At 39.3% G+C, this 24,613-nt stretch overlaps 1 protein-coding gene across 1 annotated transcript in view; it reads left to right on the forward strand.

Moving 5' to 3' along the window:
- FGF10 (fibroblast growth factor 10) overlaps positions 1-8,240 on the forward strand; it is a gene marked incomplete at its 5' end in the record, with an annotated part of 91,715 nt that extends 83,475 nt beyond the window's left edge. The window contains 2 exons of the mRNA XM_083353166.1: positions 878-981; positions 7,226-8,240. Of these exons, the coding sequence (XP_083209292.1) occupies positions 878-981; positions 7,226-7,444 (323 nt within the window). The 3' untranslated portion in view covers positions 7,445-8,240. The remainder of the gene's footprint in view (positions 1-877; positions 982-7,225) is intronic.
- Positions 8,241-24,613: the final 16,373 nt, after the last annotated feature.

The raw sequence follows: 24,613 nt of genomic DNA on the forward strand, positions 1-24,613 counted from the left end.
GGAAGCAGAATCAATCTGCCTTTTCAATTTAACGTTTATTGCAGGCAATGACTGTTTAATACAACAAAACAAAAATTACATAAACTACATGACAAATTAAAATATGCAGTATGTTATCATGCTAGAAGAAATGGGATGGAATATAAGCAATTTGAAATATATCACCTGGCCAAGATTTGAAGTTAAGTTGTTAATATTATCATTAAATAAACATAATATTGCTTACCCAGTTTGGGGAGATGTGGCGGGGGATAGAGAAAGAGGCAAAGACATCCACACTCCACAGAGAGGAAACTCTATGGATTACTTTTCTCAAAGAAAAAAGGTAAAACATATTTTACTGAAAACGAAATCGAATTTTATGTGAACAATGTGAACCATCAGATTTAGCTCAGCCATATTCTAAAATATAATTGCAAAAAACATAAAGTACAGCCAAGATATTTAATTTTATCTAAATATCCTATAAGGAATAAAGTGCTTGCCACTGTTTCTGCTTATCATAATGAATCTGCTATTCTATTGACATATGCTATAAATTTAATTCAATATTGTGGTTTAGATGTCTCTTTTGATAAATTTCATTGAAAATCTGTGCTAAGAAGAGTTGAGCTGTTTCACTAGTTAAGGAGTTTGAAAGGCAAAGAGAGGAAAGGAAAGATGATAATTAAAACAATGTTCATGCAAATCCATGCCATAAAAGTTTCTGGGGCTCATTGCCTGGTTGTTTTGGAAGTTAAAAGAATTTGAGTAGTTCTTGATCCTATTATACAAAAAAAAGTTTATCTTGGTTTCCCTCAATCTTTTCTTTGTTAGCTCCAAAGTCTTAGATCTTGATCTGTGCTTGTCTGACTTTCTATCTGTTCTTGTGTTATAGGCATATTGGAAATAACATCTGTGGAAATTGGAGTGGTGGCTGTTAAATCCATTAACAGCAATTACTATCTTGCCATGAATAAGAATGGCAAAGTCTATGGATCTGTAAGTATATTTCACTTGAGTTCAAATTCTGTACCTACAGGACTTGCAAGGCAAGTTGTTATATATAAACAGGGAGCAAACCCCACTGATGATGTTACTATAGTTCCATTGTCAGGCAATGCTCTTCAGACTGATTGTAAGAAGCTCACGAGTGAAACGTAGACCTTCCACATCCAAAGAAAATGCTCTTCAATTACTTATACTCCATTATTTCAAGCTGTTGTTACCCCTTTCCCTCATGGACTGGGAATAACCCTCTATAGCTCAGAAACATGGAACATTTTTTATAGGTTGCTTTTACCTGGGATAGCATTAAGCTAATGTTTATAGCTCCAATAAATGTTTTTCATTTTTTCTTGGAGTAAATAGCCTCAAATAGCAGTATTTTAACATTACTCTATCCGTAAAAATAAATTCTGCCCTGACAGGCATGTTTCAAAGTTATAAATAATGTGGATATGCAGCTATGTTGTTATCTATCTGTATACTACTAAAACCTGTAACCTTTAACTGGTTGAAACAGGGCAATGATTTTTGAACCAAGGTTCCTTAAGTGGATTGACTTACAGAATGTATCCAAAATCCAGGAGTCATGAAATGGAAATTTGACAAATTTTATAAAACATTTTATGAATAAAAATTATCAAAAACAGTTTATAACATAATACAAAATGTCATAAAACATTTTCTCTGCTAATGTTTGTGCTATGCTGTTCAACATGGGCTACTTTCAAGACTGGTACATCTCTGAAGAATGGGACAACTCACCATAGCCAACTTTCCACGGCCAATTTGCCATGGCCAACTCACCACAGAACAACTCCCTGTGGGACAATTCAACAATTCAGTTTAATTATTTAAAATAATTTTAAAAATATTTTAATTTTTGTCATTCACATTTTATTTTTTCTCTTCTTTGGCATCCTTTCTTCAATGATTCTATTGGACTATTTCTTTGATATATTAGTGTAACTCTTGTCCTGTGTGAGTTGTCCCACAGCAAGTTGGCAGTGGTGAATTGTCCATGGTGAATTGTCCATGGCAAGTTATCATAGACCCACATCTCTGAGTGTATCACAACTTTTCCAGGGAAAGCAGCACATTGTCATTGTTGAAGACATTGAGGAATGTGATAAGGAAATATCTCTGAAAAGATGACACAAGAATGACAGGTTGTCTAGGTTAATAATAAAAATAATGTTAAAACCCATAAAAGAAAATTCAAGTACATATTTAGCTTATATCTATCTAATTTTTTATCCTTTTACCAAGCTTACCCTGACATTGATAATGATATTGATTATATGATTGATGCAACATTTGGATTTGTAGACAGTTCATATAGCTTACAAATGTCTGTTATCCTGGGAAATGTTTAAAAAGGTAAACAAACAAATCAGATTCCCAGATCTATTATTTTATCGGGATAAAATAATAGATCTGGGAATCTGATTTGTTTGTTTACCTTTTTAAACATTTCCCAGGATAACAGACATTTGTAAGCTATATGAACTGTCTACAAATCCAAATGTTGCATCAATCATACAATCAATATCCCCTTCTATAGTAGAATATGGGGGACATGGTGGCTCAGTGGGTTAGGATGCTGAGCTTGTTGATCAGAAGGTCGGCAGTTTGGCGGGTTGAATCCCGAGTGCCGCGTAACAGAGTGAGCGCCTGTTACTCGTCCCAGCTTCTGCCAACCTAGCAGTTCAAAAGCACGTAAAAATGCAAGTAGAAAAATAGGGACCACTACGGTGGGAAGGTAACAGCATTCCGTGCGCCTTTCGCGTCTAGTCATGCCAGCCACATGACCACAGAGACATCCTTGGACAAAAGCTGGCTCTTCGGCTTTGAAACGGAGATGAGCACCGGCCCCTAGAGTTGGAAACGACTAGCACGCATGTGCAGGGGAACCTTTACCTTTACCTAATATATTTACCTTTACCTTTACCTAATATATTTCATTGGAACCCACAGTACCCCAGAATTCATTTCATTCCAATTTTATCAGACATTTTTCTTCTGGGAAATTTGTCAAATCATCTGATTTTTATAGGCTTTGAAATCCAATAAATCCAGAGAATGCCAGAGTGGGGAAAAAGACTAATATGCAATGTATAAAATATTTCTTCATGTTTAGTTTAGATCTTCTAATAAAAACCAGAGTCACTGATTTTTGTGCAACTTTACAAATATGAATAATGTCTTAACTGATGTTGCACATGTACAACTTTCACAATGACATGGTCCAATAAATTATGTCTAGCATTTATATAACTCATTATATTAATGGTCCTTAGTAGCCTTTATAAATTAATTTGCATTATTATGCTCATCTGCCAAACTCGGTACAGCAGATTTAAGGCTAAGAGATAAGTTTCTAAAGCTACTTGCTAAATTTATGGCAGAAGCAATATATTTATAAAGCAGATTAGACTAATGACTTTTATTTTTGCATTTTATTTCATCTATGATATAAAAATTGAAAATGTCCCAAAGATGGGAAGTATCACATGATTAATTTAATTGATTTGTTGCTGCAGTAGTCAACAACATCTACCTGGTGAGTCTAAGGAACTCCAAACTTTTTTTTAAAAAAATGAAATCTCTCAAGATCATTCAATAATATAGAAATGCTAGTGATATTGCACGAAGTCTTGCAAGATTTCTGAATTCTCATATGATATCAAAATATATAGATATTATGGGAAATGAGCAAAAAAATAAAAATGGCAGGAAAAATTTCATGGTGAAATTGTTTTGCATGCATGAGATATATATTAAAAGGGGATGAGGCTTACCATCTTGACTTTTCTTAACCTCACCCCCCAAAAAAACTCCATCATATAAAATATTATAAGTGAGATTACCAAGTTTCTTAAGATTTGACTGTCCATAGGATTTTGGCCATTTTAATTTGTATGGAGGAGATGGATCTGTACAGATAAATCTGAATATATTTGTAGAAATTAAACATTCTAAGAAAAACACTTTCATTTGGATGGGGTAGTTATGTCACATATATTCTAAATAAAAAATAGATAATTTACTTCCTTTAATTTTAATTTACGTTCAAAGATGAATAATGTTTCATATTTATTTAAAATAACTTTTAGTATTGTAACTATATGGTTTTGAGCCATTTAAAAAGACTCCCTATGTGCCATCACAAAAATAGTGATTCATTTATTCAGCAACTCGGTTACAGAATTTCTACACAAAGAGAGTGTTTTATGGGTTTGCTTTTTCTTTGAAAGTAAGTTCCCTAGTTAAACCTCTTGAGCAAGTCTTTCTGGGAGTGATAAGCAATGTGACAATACTTTTATAAGTGAAACAATAAATGTAATAGATTAATCTGATTACTTGACTAGACCAAAATTCTAGAAGGAAGGCTGTGTCCCATAACCATCAAAGCCCCTTAATATAGAAGTCAAAAATATCATACTTGAAATGGTACTGCATTCCCCTAGTATCCATGTAAACTTACCAGGGATTTAATTATTCTTTTTCCACAACCAAACAAGGAAATGCTGCTAAAAATATTTGTTTTTTTCCAGAGGTCATCATGATTGCTTAGATCCACCCTGATCTCATCTGCTATGATTGTCTAGAACTGAAATACAGCTTTAGTTTGTAAACTACTTTCCTACTTAGGGCTTTGGCTTACATAATATTCTTATAAAATCAATAATTATGTCAGAAAGATTTCTGCAAAAGTTAAGATTCCTACTAAGACTGTCTAGGGTGGTTACAGAGTGATATAATAGAGGACTCTGGCTTTTGCAAGCTGATAGATACCCAAAATAGCATCAATAATTTTTTCTTTAATTATTTTTCAACACAGCTTTTTCAAAAAAAAAAAGGAGTATATGCACTAGTGTTCACGATAAATACAGTCAAAGTTGTGTTTCTGATATTTGTCATCTTTTCTCTTGACAAGGAAGATAGAGCAGTGCCATTTCTAGAGATGAAAGCAATAATAAGTAAAAACAACAAAACTACTTCAGAAAAATGAAATTAAATCTGTTCTAAATCCATGCATACAGTAGTTCATGGTACAACTTTTTTCTTAGATAATTGAATCAATTACCAAAAGTTCTGAAATATATTTCAGAGCCAAACTTTAAACTAAACATGATGCCAAATGAATCAAAAGGAAGCGCTTTTGTTTGTTTGTTTGTTTTTAAAAAAAGTAATAAGAAATAAAGGGGAAATTTTAATTAGAATTGCAAGGGATGGAATTTTAGTTGAAACTGACCAGATATGCATCCCCCATATATTAATGCATAACTGTAAGAGATAGTTGTGAATCAGATTATGGATTCTGGAATGTAGGAAACCAGATAATACTGTTAAACATAATCTAAAATGCTTAATGCTTTAGAGCAGACACATCAAACGTGCGAAGTCACGTGACTTCACACGATGTATCAGAACTTTATCCTCATTGCCAGCAATGGGATAGGCACGGTTTCCTCGTGACGCGTCTGGCCCACAGGCCGGCAGTTTGACACCCCTGTTTTAGAGAAACATTGTATTTGATATGTCCTTCACTAGGTCATCTCACAAGTCAATCACTTCACTAAATCTATATACTATTTCTCTTATTTGGAAAATTGCTAATACAGACTTATCTGAATGACGTTAGAACCCTTCTTTTTTCCTTCTCAGTTCTTCCATCTTTTAATAGAATATGTCAAAACATTCCTTCCATAATCAACAGCCACTTTTGTTCCTAACTTCCAATTATTTGAAAAAGTATAAAGTATAACTTTAATAAATGTAGGGTCTAAATGGATATCAAACCCTATGATAAAAGTGAGGTTCAGACTGAGAAATGATTAGAGAAGAGCAATCACACCTGTGCTTTTTTCATTGTTTTTTGAAGAGTTTTAACTTGCCTACTTTTAAAAGTGGCTTAAGGGCTTAGTATGTTTATTGTGCATGCTAAAAAGCAAGCATAAAATACATGAAGAGAGAGAAAGAGATTAGTGGTGTTTCTCATTACAAAAATAAAAGCATATCCATATTTGTTATTCAAAGAGCAGAGTTTGGGATTAACCTTGCAATCTCTCTCTCTCTCTCTCTCTCTCTCTCTCTCTCTCTCTCTCTCTCTCTCTCTCTCTCTCTCTCTCTCCCTCCCTCCCTCCCTCCCTCCCCTCTCCCTCTCCCTCCCCCTCTCCCTCTCCCTCTCCCTCTCCCTCCCTCTCTGAATGCTATCCATTTTGCATTTTCATCAACTGCAGGTCTTAATCCACCTATCTAGAGAGATGTTCATTGTGATCAACAGTTATTTAAGGTTGCCTGATCTTGCTCTAAATCAAGCAAAACATTCAAGCTATATACTGAACACATTACTTAGAAGAGCTAGATCTATGAAACGCTGCCTCTACATTCCAGGCAGATGCGCTATGAGTTTGCATCCATTTTACTTTGATCTTCTTTGACAGATAGATGATACTGTTGCTGCTGCTGTTTCTGCAGCACAATGAGGCTGTACACTAATGTTTGAAATTAAGTGGCTAGGCAAATTATCATATTCTAACATGTGCGCTGCTTATTTGTCATATCTGTTTATCGAGCAAGAATGATACAAACAAGGGAGAAGAGGAAATGTCCAAGAAATGTTTATTGTGAGCTTTGAAAGTTGGGTCTGAAGATCCCTTTTCAGAGGCAAAAGAAACTTACCATTTATGGGCAATAGCCACTCTGACAAACAGGATATTTGACCTTTAAAATGGACCTTTTGGTCTGAAGCAAGTTGAGGCCATAAAATAAATGTTTTCTTGGATACTTTGATGACCATCTCTAGCTCTCTGTGCTTTTTGCATCTACACTGTGGTTCGAGCCTTAATGGTGCATGGAGGGACACAATCCTACAGAAAGGATAGCCTCCCTATGTATAAAAATCAGTTCTAAACTGGTTCTCTTGCTTGAGCAGGGGCTGGATTAGAAGACATCTAAGGTTCTATTCTATTCTGTTCTGTTCTGTTCTGTTCTGTTCTGTTCTGTTCTGTTCTGTTCTGTTCTGTTCTATAAATACCCCAAAGTTATCCACTTCTTTTTTTTTTAAATCCCATTTATATCCCGCCCTTCTCCGAAGACTCAGGCCGGCTTACACTCTAAGAACAAATCAATATGCTTAGCATTGATTGATTGTACTTAGTGGTCTTCACTCCTCACCTTCTGATATTGTCTGTGTTTTTGTCTGCTGTGGTTTTTTTTTTCTCTTTTCATACAGAAAGAGTTTAACAACGATTGCAAACTAAAGGAGAGGATAGAAGAAAATGGATACAATACATATGCCTCATTCTCCTGGAAAAATAATGGAAAGCAAATGTTTGTGGCTTTGAATGGAAAAGGCGGGACAAGGAAAGGACAGAGGACCAGGAGGAAAAACACCACTGCTCATTTTCTTCCCATGGTAGTTGACACACAGATGAAGGACCTCTTCTACTGATAGCAGCTGTACCAAAGATTTTGTCACAAAGACTTTGTACTCCTGTCAAAAGGCAAAGGCAAAAACAGAGCAGATGTCTGCTTGACAGAAAAGGGGAAGGTTCTCTACTCTGTTGAATTATGAGTACCTCTAATTAGTTGCGTGTCATATCTTATAATCAAGACACAAGCTGGATCAAATGAGAACAGAGCTTTTTCCAGTGCAAGGAAATTATGATGATTATTTGTTATCTTGCTGATAGAACTGAAAGGATATGAGACAATGTATGGGGAAAGTTGGGGAAAGTTATTTATGGAATACTAACTCAAATCAAAGAACTTCATTCAAGCCTAATGATCCAATGAACAGTTAAGCATTTACTGTAAAGCACATGGGTCATATGCAGAAAAAAGAAAAGATTTTGGAATGGTCTCATATGGAAGAGATGAATAGGATTAAGAAATATAAACATATTAAAATTGTTCTAACGAAATAAATAGTATTTTTCCCCATCTCTTTGTATGCTAATGCCATGCCTTTGTATTTCTCCCTAAGTTATTTATTTAATAGGATGTTAAATATCTTTCTTCTCTTTTTTTTGATTGTTTGAAGGATTTTCTTAGTTGCTTCCTCTTGCATAATGGTTCTTTTCCTGCTGTCTATATTCTTTGCAAGACTGACAAAGTCAAACCTTGAAACCTTGCCCAAATTTCCATAAACAACACAAAAGAAAAACATAGGATTGTAAATTGTGTTCAGTTGTGTTTTCCCTTTTTTCCCCCTCTTGAAACTTATTTTTTTTTAAGATTTGCACTTAAAATCAACAGGATCAGAAATGAATGGAAATGGCAACAGGATCTGTGTGTATTTTATCAGTATCTTTGATTATTGCTTCCCTCACAGATCCAAAACTTCCTATACATCTGAAGAGTTTTGCTGCTGTTTTGAAATGGGCAGAATTTATTTGGGTACTCAAATATCATTTAATGCCTGACCTCAAAGGTATTGAAATTGAATCATAATTATTCTCTTTTTTTAAGTGAGGCATATCTATATATGGCCATATATAGGCCATATATACCAGTGTTTTTTTTAACCTCAGCCACTTTAAAATGTGTGGACCTTAATTCCCAGAATTCAACTCTGGAAGCTGAAGTCCACACATCTTAAATTTGCTGAGGATGAGAAAGGCTGTCTATACTAATGCAACTTCTTTTCAGAAAGACATTGAATTAAGTCTATTCAGCTGATAACATCTGAGCAGATATTCCTTTACATCACCCACACCCAAAAAAGTAAAAAGAAAAAGCCATTCCTTTGATTGCAGCCTACTTCAGAAAATAGCCCTGAAATACTTGGTGTTGAAAATTGCATCCTCAGTCTAAATAAAATCCAATTCAGGATAGTTTCAAATATTACATAGGAGTTGCAGAAGAGAAAGGAAATTGCATTTAATTTATACTATAAAATCCAATGCAAAAGCATATTCCATAAACTCTTAAAGAGATGTCTTTCTTTCAGAATCTGTTATCTCTTTGCAGGAAAATGTACACTTTCCTGTAATGACTGGAACCGTGTGGTATCCATGCTGCTCCTCTGTAGCGGTTCAATGTTCTTGAGCATATCAGTTTAAGATCTCTGTACTTGGTTCTGTTAAAATCTTACTGTTACAAATGGGAATAATACCTTAATTGAAGATAAAGAATTGGTTGAGAATTGGATATGAGCATTCACCTTTACTTAGGTGTGCTAATTGTCAGCTGTATTTCTGGGAACCTTGATTTTAAAAGTTTTAGAAGTAGTAGCTCAATTGATGATGCTGAAAAACTTTCCATGCAAAATGTAAAAGACTGATGGAAGAATATCGGGATCATATTGATCAAAACAAGTGATTTTCCCTTTTTACTTTGGTCATTATTTGCTGTTAATTTTTAATGCAGAGGTGGATAATCCATGAATCACATATTCCTATGCTCCATGTTCCTTTTGTACAATTTCTGGAGCTTTTAGGGCAAAACTACCAAACAATTGCAATGTACTTACCACCACAATCCTGCTACATAAACTCTCAGCCATGGGCCACCAATAAAAGTGGGTTCAAAAACAAAAGGAAGGTCCAAATCTTGCTCCAACTCTTCTGTGACATCATTTCAATCTTGGCCTACCCACTACATCCCTTGGCCACTAGGAGAAAAATAATTAAGCATGGCTTCCTAAGCTGAGGAATTCATCACTCCTACTTTAATGTTTAGAGGCTGCGGGGGGGGGGGTTGGTTTTTTTGCATTATATATTCAAATTAGTAATCCTAGTTCCAACTCCTGTGTATTGAGGGTGTACAATCTAGAAAAGGCTTCACAATGTGATATGTTGTCAATGTGAGCCCCAGAGGGAAAGAAATGCCTTGTCATCTTGGGGTGAATATTTAAGTTCTGAAATGGACAGTGGTGATCATACGGCCATTTCTGTCCATTTTAGCATAGTCTACTATAACTATATTGATGAAAATGGATCTGGTATAAATTATTTGAGGATTGCAGCCACTATTTTTCTTCTGTGTGTATATAACTCTTAAGAGCCAATCTACAAGCAACATCTTTCTTTGTCTATCAAAATATAAGCAATGGCTCTAAAGTGTAATATTGGGCATAATTTTAATGGAGAGGTGTTTTTTCTTCATAGCTTACACTGAAAAATGCAGTCTTCAGTTAAACATAATATCAACTTCTTTCAGTCTGAAAAAACCTGTATGAGTTTTGTTTGTTTGTTTTATTTTTTCTCTCTTTAACATTAGAGAACTATGGATCAATATAACCATAACAAGATTCATTTTTATTAGAGCAAGTTAAGTAGAAACTGTACATCCAACCAGCATGTAGCACTCTCTTCACAGTGTATCCCACTAAATAAATGAAGAAATGCTTATGTCTTCTTTGCAGTGTCTATAGTGAAGATCAAATGTAGTTTGTTGTTTAATTAATATTAATATTAATATTCAAAATACATTAAGGGACTAAGTGTATTGATACTGCAGGGTTTTTTTCTTTAGTATTTTTTTCTCACAAAAAGAATGGGTTTAAACTGTTTAGAAATTGTAGTTTGGTACAGATGCTTTACAAATAGGGTCCTTTTTGAAATAATCATAGCTGTACAGTGTTGATCATGTTGGTGATCTTCACTGTGCTCTTTTCCATTCTCCAATTCCCTGGAAAATCAGCTAAAACTGTCCAATGGGAAAGTTATTCCAGAATGGAGAAGTTATTCCAAAGTATAATTTAGACTGGTATAAAATTTATAAAGGTAGTCCTTACGTTATGGCCATAATGTTGCCTGCCCATCATGATGGTAACTCATGATGGTTGTAAAATGTGAACCAACCTGATTTTATTACCTTTCTTATGGATGTCGATAAGCAAATCTGTGGTTGTTAAGTGAATACTGCAGTTGCTATGGGCACGGTTTTGCCAAAAACTGGAAGTAAATGCTAGTTTCTGCAAAAAAGTTGTAAAATGGAGTGATGTGACTGCAAATAGACAAAAATGCAGCCTGGTTGCCAAATGCCCATAGTGAGGTCACATGACTTGGGATGAAGAGACCACTGTCAGAGCTTCAAATCCAATAAGTACCCCCAGTTAGATCCATCAGAACTTCAAATGGTCACTAAGTCTAGAAATGGTCTACTACTTGTAGAACAAGGAAAATTCATCCGTAATAAATATAATATATAATACAATATACTAAAGATAATAAAACACAGTCCAACTACAATTCCTGTGATACTGGCATATGTGCATGATAGCGCCTGTACTATATCATATTATTCTCATCTCAACCTCATCTTTTATCTGTTATACAATATTATTTGAAGGGTTTTTTTAATTGTTCTGTGGAGCCCATTTGCCAGCTTTCCCCAACCTAAGTGCATTCTGGAAAAATAGATTTCAAATCCCACCAGCCTGTTTGTGTCTGGGAAATCTCAAAATCAAATCTGACTAGAGATCACTGTGTGGGGGGAGGGGTGGGGGGGGAGATTGCCCTGTACCAATCATCCTTATTTAGACACAACACCTACCCTCGGATGTATTTGGCCTTGCAAAATGTTCAGACTGCAGTTTCTTAGCCTTAAAAACAGCATGCTTTGCCTGGGTGTTCCCTCATGCAAGCCCCCCCAATAAACATGAGATGGTGGAATAATTGTCTTGCACAGCTCCCCCTGCTTTTCACTAGACGTTGCCGACTGACTTCTGCTTCAAGTCACGTGGGCAAAACAGTATTTGGCACAAGGCACCTTTCCTTGCCTGATAGAGTGAAATGCAGTTCTCAGAAGACTTGAGAGTTGCACCACACTGGGAAAGGCTGAGCTAAAGTATCTCTTTATTTTTCTTGTGGTTGAACAAAAATGCTATATGTAAAACTACCAATACGTAGTTCGATTTGGAGATGATGCATAATGAAAGGCTTGTCCTATTAGGAAAAAGCTTTCCTTGTGTTACCTTTGTTGTTTTGTTTTCAAAGTGATAATTGCAACTGACAAGGCATGATGGACCACCCACAACAAAAAATAAATGTTTGGTTGACAGAGAAAGGATTGGATGACCACTCTTCAGAAGAGTCAATACGGTGTAAACGAGGTTCTCATGTCACAGAACGATTAGCATTGGTTTGGGGTCTTGGGGAAGGGAAGAAGAAGTGTAAACATTCATAATTACAGGACTTCAAAACTTTGTAGAAAAGCTTCTTGTGGAAAAAAAAGATTGGATATAAAACTATTTATTAATAAAACATAAAAGTTAAGGTGAACAGATGTAAAGATATACAAAGTGGGAGGTTAGAAATGTTGCTCTCCTTATAATAACGTCTATACTTTTCTTTCCAAATGTCTTTGATGTTTATTAGAGAAGGAAAAAGAATCATTTTTTTTTCCTGGTTTCAATTTGCTTTTACTGTGCAGAATGTAACCTCTGCCTCTGAAATGAGAATTATGTGTGCTGAAAATACAGTACATTAATGAAAGCAATTTTTTAGAACTTGGGAGTTTGAATTCAGAGTCATCCTTTCAAACAGGTAAAGTAATTGAAAAGGTTGAAAATAATGTAATTTGAAGGAAAAAAACTGAGAAGGAATGACTACATGTATTCAGAGTCTGCTTAGGTAGGTTTTTGAAAGACCTCTCAGCAGAGGTTCACAGCTGTTTCACTGATCATTGAGCTTTAAAACAAAACTTTAAAAATCCTGCTGAGGTAATGCGCTTTGGTGCCCACTGTAGCAGTTCTTTGCTGAAGCTGGGTTTTTCAGGAGTAATATTGTTCTACCAGAAATGGTGCATGTACAAGGAACTTTTCAATGTGAAATATTGTTTGAAATTAATCCAAGCACTGATATGACTCCCATCCATTTTAAAGGGACTTTGCTAGAGAATTCTTGGGTAGATGTAAAGTATCTTTCTGTATCCATCATAAACCTGAGACAATCTGATCATAATTTTAAAAAAGGATGTGCACGTATGTGTGTTATTGTGGTTATTGTTTTTTTTTAAAAAAAAATAGGTTGAACATGTACAGTATATTTAATTAATAAAAGTAAAAAATAACTACAGTTCTGAGAATAAAGACTGATTTCTTTGTTCAATTATCCTCAAAATATGAAGTGAGAAATGATTTTTTTTAAAAAAATTACACTGAAATTTTGTAGAAAAATGGCAAATTTGATAACCTGCCCTATGGAATCAATTGCCGGTGGAACTCCGGATCGCCCCCGACCTTCGTTTGTTTCGCCGAGACCTAAAAACCTGGCTTTTTGAGTTAGCTGGCCAGGACTGAGGGGTTTTAAGGTTTTTAAATACTAATTTTAAATTTTGGGGCTATTAATTTAATTTAATTTTAATTTTTATATTTTATTTTTTAAATTTTGCCCTGTAACCCGCCCTAAGTCCTTCGGGAAAAGGGCTGTATATAAATTGAATTAAATAAATAAATAAATAAATAATTTATTGAATTTCTATACCTCCCTTCTCCCAAAGGACTCAGGGCGGTGTACAGGGCAATAAAATACAACATACAAAAGTTAAAAGTAAAATTAAATTAATTTAGCCCCAACAATAAATAGTTAAAAATAAACCCAAACCCTTAGTCCAGGCCGGCCTGTTCAAACAACCAAGTCTTCAGGTCACAGCGGAAAGAGCGAAGGTCGGGAGCCATCCAGAGCTCAACAGGCAGTTGATTCCAAAGGGCTGGCATGCCCACAGAGAATGCTCTCCCCCTGGGGGCCACCGGCTGGCAATCCCTGAGCGACGGCACCCTGAGGAGGCCTTCTCTGTGGGAGTGCACAGGACGAAGGGAGGTTGACGCCGGCAGCAGGTGCTCCTATAGGTAATCCGGACCCATGCCATTTAGGGCTTTATAGGTCATCACCAGCACCTTGAATCTCACCCGGAGGGCAACTGGAAGCCAATGCAGCTCGTGGAAGAGAGGTGTTACATGGGAGTAGCGGGAGACCCCCATCACAACTCGCGCGGCCGCATTCTGCACCAGTTGAAGCCTCAGAGTGGTCCTCAAGGGCAGCCCCATATAGAGAGCATTGCAGTAGTCTATCCGAGAGGTCACGAGCGCATGAGTGACTGTATGCAGGGCATCCCGGTCCAGATAGGGCCACAACTGGCGCACCAGGCGAACCTGGCCACAGCTCCTACGTGGTCTTCCAAACTGAGCTGTGAGTCAAGGAGGATACCCAAGTTGCGAGCCCTATCTATGGGGGGTAACGCCTCACCCCCCATAGTTAAAGATGGAATGAACTGAATTTCCCGAGATGCCGGTACGTACAACCACTCAATCTTGTCGGGATTAAGCCGAAGCCTGTTCCTCCCCATCCAGACGCGGACCGCCTCCAGGCAATGGGACATCACATCGAGGGCATCACTGGGGTGTCTTGGGGTAGAGATAAAAAGCTGGGTATCATCAGCATACTGATGATACCCCACTCCAAAACCACGCATGATCTCGCCCAGCGGCTTCATATAGATGTTGAACAGGAGAGGTGAGAGGACCAACCTCTGAGGGACTCCACAAACAAGAGGCCTCGAGGACGACCTCTGCCCTCCTGCCAGCACCAACTGCGAATGACCCAGGAGGTAGGAAGAGAACCACTGCAAAACAGTGCCACCCACTCCCAACCCCCTGAGGGGCCGCAGTAAGATACCATGGTCAATGGTATCAAAAGCCGCTGAGAGATCTAATAGGACTAGGACAGAGGAACAACCCCTGTCCCAAGCCCGCCAGAGATCATTCACCAGCGCGACCAATGCCGTCTCCGTGCTGTATCCGGGCCTAAAGCCCGATTGGTACGGGTCCAGGTAATCAGTTTCCTCCAGGAACAGAGGGAGCTGATGTGCCACCACACTCTCAACAAACTTCGCAAGAAAGCAAAGGTTGGAGACCGGACGATAGTTGTTCAAAATAGCCAGGTCCAGGGCAGGCTTCTTGAGGAGGGGCCTCACCACCACCTCCTTCAAAGCGGCAGGAAAGCTACCCTCCCTCAAAGAAGCAAGTTATTACTGCCTGGAGCCAGCCTCGTGTCCCCTCCTGAGCCGCATACACCAGCCAGGAGGGGCACAGGTCCAATAAACATGTGGAGCTCAGCCTCCCCATGATCCTGTCCACATCTTCTGGAGTCACAGGGTCGAACTCTTCCCAGATAACATCACCAAGACCGCTCGTGTCTCCTCCATCAGACTCTGCCCAGTCGGAGTCCAGACCAGCCCGAATCCGAGCAACTTTGTCCACCAAATGTAGGCTAAACTCCTCAGCACGACCCTGCAAGAGCTCCCCCCTCACCTCCTGATTGAGGAGGGAGCGGGTCACCCTAAACAGGGCGGCCGGGCGATTATCTGCGGACGCGATGAGGGCAGCGAAGTGGTTAGACTTCACCATCCTCATCACCGCAAGGTAAGACCTGGTGAAGGTTCTTAATCACAATCTGTCAGATTCAGACCAGCTGGATCTCCAACAGCTCTCTAGGCCCCATCTCCGACGCTTCATCTCCAGAAGCTCCGCAGAAAACCACGGAGCCCAATGGGATCTGCACCGGGTCAGGGGCCACATGGGCACAACGCAGTCAAGTGCCTCCGTGGCTGCCCTTTCCCAGGCTTCCATCAAGGCATCAGGCGGGCTGTGAGCGAAGGCAGCAGGCGGAGACCCAAGCGCCACCTGAAACTGCTCAGGGTCCATTAGGCACCTAGGGTGGAACCATCTGGTTGGTTCTGTAGCCCAACGACGGGGGTGGCAAAACGGAAGGCCAGCCGCAGGAGATGATGATCGGTCCATGACAGGGGCATAATAGTTGGAAATCCCCCACCCAGATCATCTAACCACCGTCCAGATAAAAAAACAAAATCGAGCGTGTGACCCCCCCCATGAGTCGGGCCTGAATTATTTGCATCAGGTCCATGGCCATCATGGAAGCCATGAACTCCCGAGCCAACTCTGATGATCCCCCCAGGGATGGTAGATTAAAGTCCCCCAAATCATAAGCTTGGTGAACTCAATCACCAACCCCGAGAAGATGTCGAGAAGTTCAGGCAGGGCTGCTGCTATGCGACTAGGCAAAAGGTACACCAGCAGCAAGCCCAACTGAGCCCTAGGGCCACATCTCAGGAGGAGTGACTCAAACCTGGGTATCTGGACAACTGTGCCCTCCCGCAGACATAAGGCCTCCCTCACAATCACCGCCATACCCCCGCCCCTACCCTGAGCCTGAAGCCAGTGGAGCACCCGGAAACCTGGTGGGCAGAGCTCAGTCAGAGGGACACCACCCTCTAGGCCCAACTAGGTGTCCGTAATGCAAACCAGGTCTGCACGCTCCTCCTCAACCAAATCTTGGATGAGAGGAGCCTTATTAACTACGGACCTAGCATTAAAATGCACAAGCCTAAGCTCAGGTGACTGCTTACCCTCACTCCTGGAACCACGGGTCGAAACCGGAGAGTCGGAGTGCATCACTGCTTGGAGATAGCAGGGATGCGCTCCTGGATGTCGATACGGCCCTCCGTAGAATCGCCTGCTGCCATTCCCAAACATCATGGGGATCTGCAATCCCCCACCCCGCTCCAGAGCTCCGGAGGCGCCCGACCTAGGCCCCATCCTGCCGTGATCTGTCCCGAACCTGGACTGAACAGCAGTTGGTGGACACCCCCCAAATTCCAACCAAGGCCGCGATCTCTCATTCCTTCCCATCCTTTAAAAATCTAGATAACAAACAAACCAGGGGTCTCTTCCTAAATTTATACCGGAGACTCCTATCCCTGCCCAACCATGTCTCAGGGTCTCAACAATTGGGCCCGTCATCAAGAGGGGAGGTAAAAAAGAAGGCGGGTAGCACCCAGGAAGGGGGGGCACCCCTGAGAGCAAATAAATCCGTGCTAGAGTAAGATAGGCGAGCCATAATTGTCCATGTGAGTCCAGCAAAGGCAGTCCCATGATCGATAAAGATGGTCCAAAATCAGAAGGAAGATAGACATCCAGTCCGCCAAACCAGCTCCACTCTCACTCGAGCTGGATAACCTCCAAAGCAGGTCGGCCATCGTCCTCTCACGACCGTAACAGGCCTGATCGGGGAAGCGGAACGGAATGAACGTCCAGGGGAAGGCATACCCCCCCCATAGATCTCTCACCTCCAGGGGGGGTAGTGGTGGTACATCTGAGCCACCCTCTCACAGTGACTCAACTCCCGGGTCCTTCTGAGTCCTTTGGGGTCACGGAAGACAGAGGCACTAAGCAGCAATTGTCCAATGGCATAAAAGCCTTCTGATAACATAATAGAAAAGATGTCCCGGCTGCAAAAAAAAAAGTCCTTCTCCGTAGCAGGAAAGGGTCAGGCAACAAGCGGGTCCAGCACCAGCCAACAGAATGCAACAGGCCTGAATCCAGCACAACACGCCACACCAAGAGGAGCCATGGAAAACCATAGCTCCAAAATGCAGTTGGCAGGCCAATGTTAGCCTAAACAGGCCAGCACTCAGCCCAGCTGACCACATATCCACGGTTACCTTAGGGCAGGTGGGGGGGGAATTAAAATCAAAATCCCCACGAATCTTCCGCCAGGCCACAAACTTGGTCTGACTGGCTTCACAGAATGCAGGCGACGCGAAGATGGCCTGTGCCGCCCAAAAGCCAGCAACACGGACCATTAACAATCCAACTCTGGGCCGTAGGTCCCCACGTCGGAATGGCCGCAGCACTCCGACTCACCTCCCTGCCAGCCGTTCCTGCCATTCCTGCCGTTCCTGCAGTTCTTCCACCATCCTAAGCTGAGCAATTTTAAGCCACGGCTCTATCGGCTCCGAAAATCAGCTGGTCGGAGCCTTACAAGCCGCGGCTCTTCCGGCCTCGACCGAGGCCTTTCAGACGGTCGCAGGAACTCACAGGAACACAGGACCCATTTCCTGGTACGGAGGGCTATGCCGCCGCAAAAAAAATGGCGACGTGGAGCCATCCGTCCATCTGTCCTAGCCCTAACACGGAGAGCAAAAAACACCACTGTAGGGCTCCCAGGGCTGCAACAATAGCTGGAACTCCTCACGGAGCTCAGCCAAGCATGTCCGCCATCTTGGGCATGCGCAGTCTCTAAATAAACCTCTATGTGACTTTGAGAGGGATGCGGTGGCTCAGTGGGTTAGGACGCTGAGCTTGTCGATCAGAAGGTCAGCAGTTTGGCAGGTTGAATCCCGAGTACCGCATAACAGAGTGAGCGCCTGTTACTCGTCCCAGCTTCTGCCAACCTAGCAGTTCGAAAGCATGTAAAAATGCAAGTAGAAAAATAGGGACCATTACGGTGGGAAGGTAACAGCGTTCCGTGTGCCTTTGGCGTCTAGTCATGCCGGCCACATGACCACGGAGATGTCCTCAGACAAGCACTGGCTCTTCAGCTTTGAAACAGAGATGAGCACCGGCCCCTAGAGTCAGAAACGACTAGCACGCACGTGCGGGGGAACCTTTACCTTTACCTTTTATGTGACTTTAAAAAATCAATTCATCACAATACCTGGCTGTGTTATTAGCACTAACAAATAGTATCCATCTATATCTTTCTTCCACACTTGACCTGGCAGATGGACATAAATAAGGCCACCTTTTTTCACCATACAGGTAGTCCTCGACGTACAATCACAATTGATGCTAAGTAAGTTGCTAACTGAGAAATTTTTTAAATGAGTTTTGCCCCATTTTACAACTTTTCTTCCCACATTTGTTAAGTGAATCACTGCAGTTGTTAAATTAATAACCTCGTTGTTAAGTGAATCTGGCTTTCCCATTGACTTTGCTTGTCAGAAGGTCACAAAAGTTCATCACATGACCCTGGGACAATACAACTGTCAGAAAGATGAACCAATTATCAAGTATTCAAATGTAAATCATATGACCACAGGATGCTGCAATGGTCATAAGTGTGAAAAATAGTCATAGGCCACTTTTTTCAGTGCTGTTGTAACTTTGAACAGTCACTAAACAAATTGTGCTAAGTCGAGGACTACCTGTAGCTTAGAACAGTGTTCTCAATCTTAGCAATTTTAAGATGTGTGGACTTCAACTCTCAGAATTCCCAAGCCAGCATATTGGCAGCATGCATGAAATACTAAAAGTTGCAGCCCACACATCTTACCCAGGTTAAGAAACTCTAGAACAGGCATGTCAAACTCACAATGTCACGTGACATCGCACAATGTATCACGACTTTCAGCGTATCACACGGTTTCGGCGTGACACATCCAGCCCGTGGGCTGGCAGTTTGACATGCCTGCTCTAGAACAAATCAAATTGGGTAGCACATGATGTAATTCAGCTCTTACACCTGAATCAACTAGGGTTACGGGCATGTAGGCTCTCTTCTGAAGAGTTTTGTGTTATGATCAAAAAACAGACACACCGTCAGTTCAAAGCAGTGTTTTCAAGCCTGAGAATTTGATAGGGTTTCATGAGAAACTAAGAGGGAAAAAGTTCAACCATATTCTATCAATAGAACTTTGCCTTTTGATCAGAGGTTGTGGATTTCCCCCCCCCCCTTTTAACAAAATGTCCTGGAAAAGTTTGAAAACCCCTGAGCTAAAGTCACTCAGGCAGCCTTCTCTCCCCAAAGCCTTCTGTTTCGAAGAAAAACAAAAGTTTCAATACTTCATTTCTTCATCAGAGGTTAGAATAATCAGTCCATAATTGAGTCTGTATATGTATCAGTCCACGACTGAGCTCTGTATGTCCTATACTTACCATTGTAGAATCAGTTTTATAGTAATTCTTTCCATTTCAATTTTCACCTGTAACATAGGATGACATGGGGAAGGGTGCAGGATATTTATATCTGTTCTGCCTTTTTCTCCAGTTTCTCTTATTTAAAAAGCCTGGATAATTTTTCAGCCATTTGGAGTAAGCTCCAATTTTCATATATATTTACACAACTGCATAATTCTATATAATTAAACAACTTTTTGATATCAAAACACTTCTATAAACTTTTGTAGGTGAAAATATATTTGCTAGTTTTAAAAGGAATTGAAATGATCAATAGCATTTTTCTTCTCAATGCTATGGGGAAGCATTTCCATTATGAATATATACAATTAAATCTATAGACCTATTCGAATACCCATCTTTCCACAATGCAGTAGTGCAATTACATTATGACACTGTAAGATTCTAAATTGTAGAGCCATTCAGCAACTATATATGAGGAACAAATAATGTGCTGCAGTGCAAAAGAAAGATATTTCTTGGTTCCTTTAGAACCAAGATTCACTGTGAATCAACCAAATGGTGGTCTGCATTAAGAAACATGGGAATGAAAAGAACATGTTCCCACCTGACAATGGAACCCTTTCTTCCATCCATAAAAGTGCTACAATTTAATATCCTGGAAAGTCTTTGCACAGACAGAGAACCTTGAAAAATGTTCAATAGGACACTACTTGGACATCTGCCCTTGCTTCCTTCCTATACAGATGATATCAAATAGTATATAAACCAGCTCACTTTGCCTCTGATGATCACATTAGTGCTGCTTGTAAGAAAGAGCAGGATAAATGTGGTTCGAATGGATGTGAGAAATAAAGCAGAGAGATAATAATTGGGTTCATGTGTGTATGTGCATGTCCGTATAGCCCAGGAACTGTTCCAATGGATCCTAGCCCCAGATCACTGCAATAACTTCAATAAATGCAATCCATAAAAGATTTGCTAATAAAATGGGCTCATAAGTTCTATGCCAGAGAATCCACGGTTTTCCAGCTGCTGATAAACCACAATTAGTAGCATTTTGAAAGAGGCTATTGGAAATTGTCATTCATAAAACATAGAGAACAACAAATAGATGAGCTCTAATCCACACTATATGAGACTGAGTCAACTGGATTTAGTCAGGTGTTCCTCTATCTTTTTAACTGGTTCATTCATCCAAACTATGTGATCTTTCAGTAACTGGTTGACTTTTCCTCAAAAGTCAACTGAGTTCATCAAGAACAGGCCTTCTGGTGGCCCTGATTGATTAGTAAATCAGCCTAATCTTGAGAGCATTATCTCATCCATCCTTATTTATTCTTGGTGAAATGAGACTTCATTGGTTCTTGTGGATGGGATTCCTTCTGTGGTTTCCTTTGGCCAAAAGTTAGGGTTTAATGAGCCGGCTAAACGCCTATCATATTGTATTATTGAGTTCATTAATTTCAAACAAGAGGCAGGCCAAAATCCTGACATTAGCTCTTGGTTCTCCACCCAATGAAATGAATACCAATGATAATATATAGCTTTGTCACATGATTTTGAAGATTTAAATATGGATTGTTTACTATACTGTCCCAATTTACTGTTAGAAACCCTACATTCACATACAAACTGTTGCTCCCCAGATGATAAAAATGCAGTTTTATTTCCCCACAAACTACTTAGAGGATTCTTTTTCTCAATAAACTTATTTCCAAGGAATTTAACTTAAGTCTTTAGTATTACATTATAAATGGATTCTTGTTAAATCTGAATCCCACAAGTAGGAAAAGGGGCAAAATGTTACATTTTAATATATCATGCACTGGGTTAAGAGGCTATGAAATAATAAAAGAACCAGATGTTTGTAAGAAAGAGCTCATGCAGTAGAAGGTAGGATGTTAAATCTTTCACGGTGCTTTATTTCTCCACTGAGACAAGATCTTTGGCACGCTTATTAAGTATGACTCATATCTGACAGTTATCTTGAAAAGACGCTCAAGGTGAAACGCAATCACTAAGACAAAGACCACTTTATTATTTTCTAACTGTTCCAGTTAGCAAATGTGATTTTTGTTGTCTACTTATTCAGTTTTTTGTACTGGTTTGATTTTGACTTGTTTGACATCTCTTGCCTTGACATTAGAATGTTTGATCAAAAATGGAAGATATAATAGTTTTGGCAATAGTTTCTCAGAAGGGGGTAATTCTTCTGCAGTTCTCTTCATTAACCTCCATTTCAATTGTGACATTTCGTTCTTTTTCTTTTTCTTTTGTAGTGCTCATTTTAGTAGGAAAGTTCCCTGTCTGTGTTTCTTATTTAGAGACAAAAAAAAATTGAACAAATATCACCAAACTCAATTGGGTCAATTTGAAGATTGTATTTTCTGATCCATCTTGTCAAACTTTAGTCAATTTTCTGTTTGTCAATTATCTGTCTGTCTTTCCTAATATATAGTGGAACCATCAGGTGGCATAGAATTTGAGTACTCGAGGAACTGCAAGCTAAGACTTGTTTTGAAAGATAAATAATGTTAGAAGAGATGTTTCACCTAATTTATACATATTTTTAAGGAAACATGGGCCATTCATCTGTCATGGATTATTCAGGAAGTATAATCTCTAAGATCTGTTCCTCAAATAATTTGGTAAAATTCTAATAGAGTTCTGATCTTTCTTCTTGCTACTCGCATATTATATTCACCAAATAGGCTGCAGAATTTCTTCTATTTTTTAAAAAAAATGACCTAGTCTGCTATATATTTGTAGAATCATCAGATGTCTTGTTCTTTTTGTTCTTTTGCAATGTGAGTCAAGGTGTGATAGCAAATCCTTGTCTTTTGGCTTCTTCAGTTGAGAAGTACAGCAACTAGGAGGTATCATCAAGATGAATGTAATATACCATCCACCAAGCTTAGATACCACCAAACGAACTTCAAAAGAAACTCTTAAATGGCTTAAATATAAAATTAAAGTCCTCCCCCTAAAAAAAGACTTTTTTTCACAGATGAAGGTTTTGTTTTGTTTTGTTTTGTTGTTTTGTTTTGTGAAACCTCCAGGTAGATTTCAGCACAACATAGTTATCATTCACATCAAAGAATGATTTTCAGTGACTGACAGCAGCTTTTCCATTATGCTTCTTGAAAAATAAAGCGATTGACAGTTTATTACCTGTTGGATGGATGGCAAAGAAGAAAATTTAGGTTCTATGCCTATGTAGCCCTCAACATCTATTGAGACTACTAGTCAAATTCAATAGTTGTGTCTATTTTATGATATGATATGATATGATATGATATGATATGATATGATATGATATGATATGAAGAAGGCTACCTGTCTACAGGGAATAAGACTGAGACCACCAAGCATGTAGACCTATGTAAAAACTGCTACACAGTATTGATCATAGTTTTTATCATTACCAACATGGGGTCAAATAGAAGGCAGCAACTTCAGAGAGGAAGTGTGCTATATCCCATTACAAATCTCTTGAGCCTTCCAGTCTCCCAGAATTAAGTGTACAAAAGTGTTTAGAGAACCGAAAGCTTGGGAAACTTAAGCAGCTATGGTTTTAGAAACTTAAAAGGAATGAATGCAATTCACAACCAGTTATGTTCAAGGGAACTTACAGCGGTGTTTGGGGATGGGGAGGTTGGGGATGGGTTGCTTCTGGAATTCAGAAAAAAAATACCTCAAAAGAGTGAACCCAAGACCTTCTATTGCTATTAAGCTAGAGTGCCATCCTAATGAAGTCTACACTTCCAAAATAAAATACACTATCAACAATTATGACAGCATTTCCTTATTACCTTTCCATTCAGTGTTCAAAGGTTTTCTTCCTGCCTCACCAAAAAATTAATATAAAATGGTTAGAAGAATAGTAATTGGCCAAAGTAAGCATCATGGCTGACTGGGGAATGGATTCTTGATCAGGGGTCTTCAAACTTGGCAAGTGGCTGGCTGAGGAATTCTGGGAGTTGAAGTCCACAAGTCTTAAAGTTGCCAAGTTTGAAGACCCCTGTTCTAGATCTTTTTAGTCCGGTCCCATACTCTGCACCAAGACAGATAAGAGAAGAGTGATCTCTGTTCACTGCTCACATACCCAAAGGCCAACGTCTATTCCCTTCTAGACCGAAGCATTGAATTGTAGATTCCATTAAAGAAAGATACATTTCAGTTGAATATTACGAAAAACACCCGAATGGTGGGTACAAATAATGGAAACAATTGCTATGCCTATGCAGATCTTCAAGGGCCAATTTGTTTGAAGAGGTATACAAAGCATCTCTTTGAAACTGCTTTATGAAATAGCATGCATGCTATTAAAAGAAAAGGAAAACTGTTCCATTTCTTTTCTTTGGTTGCATTACTCTGAGTCCCTCATTCAGCAGATACAGATTTTCTACTGGACATATAACCCACAACTCATGAGTGGAACAGAGTCTACCCTAATTATCAAAGGTAGTAGGTTTCCTTTACTATTAAAGAAAGGCTAGAGAGTTATCTGTCAAGAATACACTCCTACAAAAGCAGGAAATTGGATTCAATTCCTATCCTTGGGATTTATTACATTATTTCTGAAGACTCCTTAGAAGTAGCTGAACTCTGAAAAGCATTATAATGGTAGTTTCTATTACTAATATCTTAATCAAAGGTCCTAAGATCAAGAGTCCTTGAAAGAGGGTGGCAAACTGTATGAACTTGGAAATACAAATACAACAGGTCTACCTGTTCTCGTTAGAATCCCACAAGGAAGTGTGCTATGGATAGAGAGGTAAAAATTTATTTTGTGTCCCTTCTTTGTTTATTACTCTTCTGACTCTGTATCCAACAAATTACTTATCTAAGGTAACTTCTTGCTGACTTTCTTCCCTGGAAAATATGCACAAACCACATAATCTTGGATTAACCCCCCCACACACACACACACCCCTGCCCCAGTATGACAAA

Source organism: Vipera ursinii (genome assembly GCF_947247035.1).
Source record: "Vipera ursinii genome assembly, chromosome: 2".
NCBI classification, from domain to species: Eukaryota; Metazoa; Chordata; class Lepidosauria; order Squamata; family Viperidae; genus Vipera; species Vipera ursinii.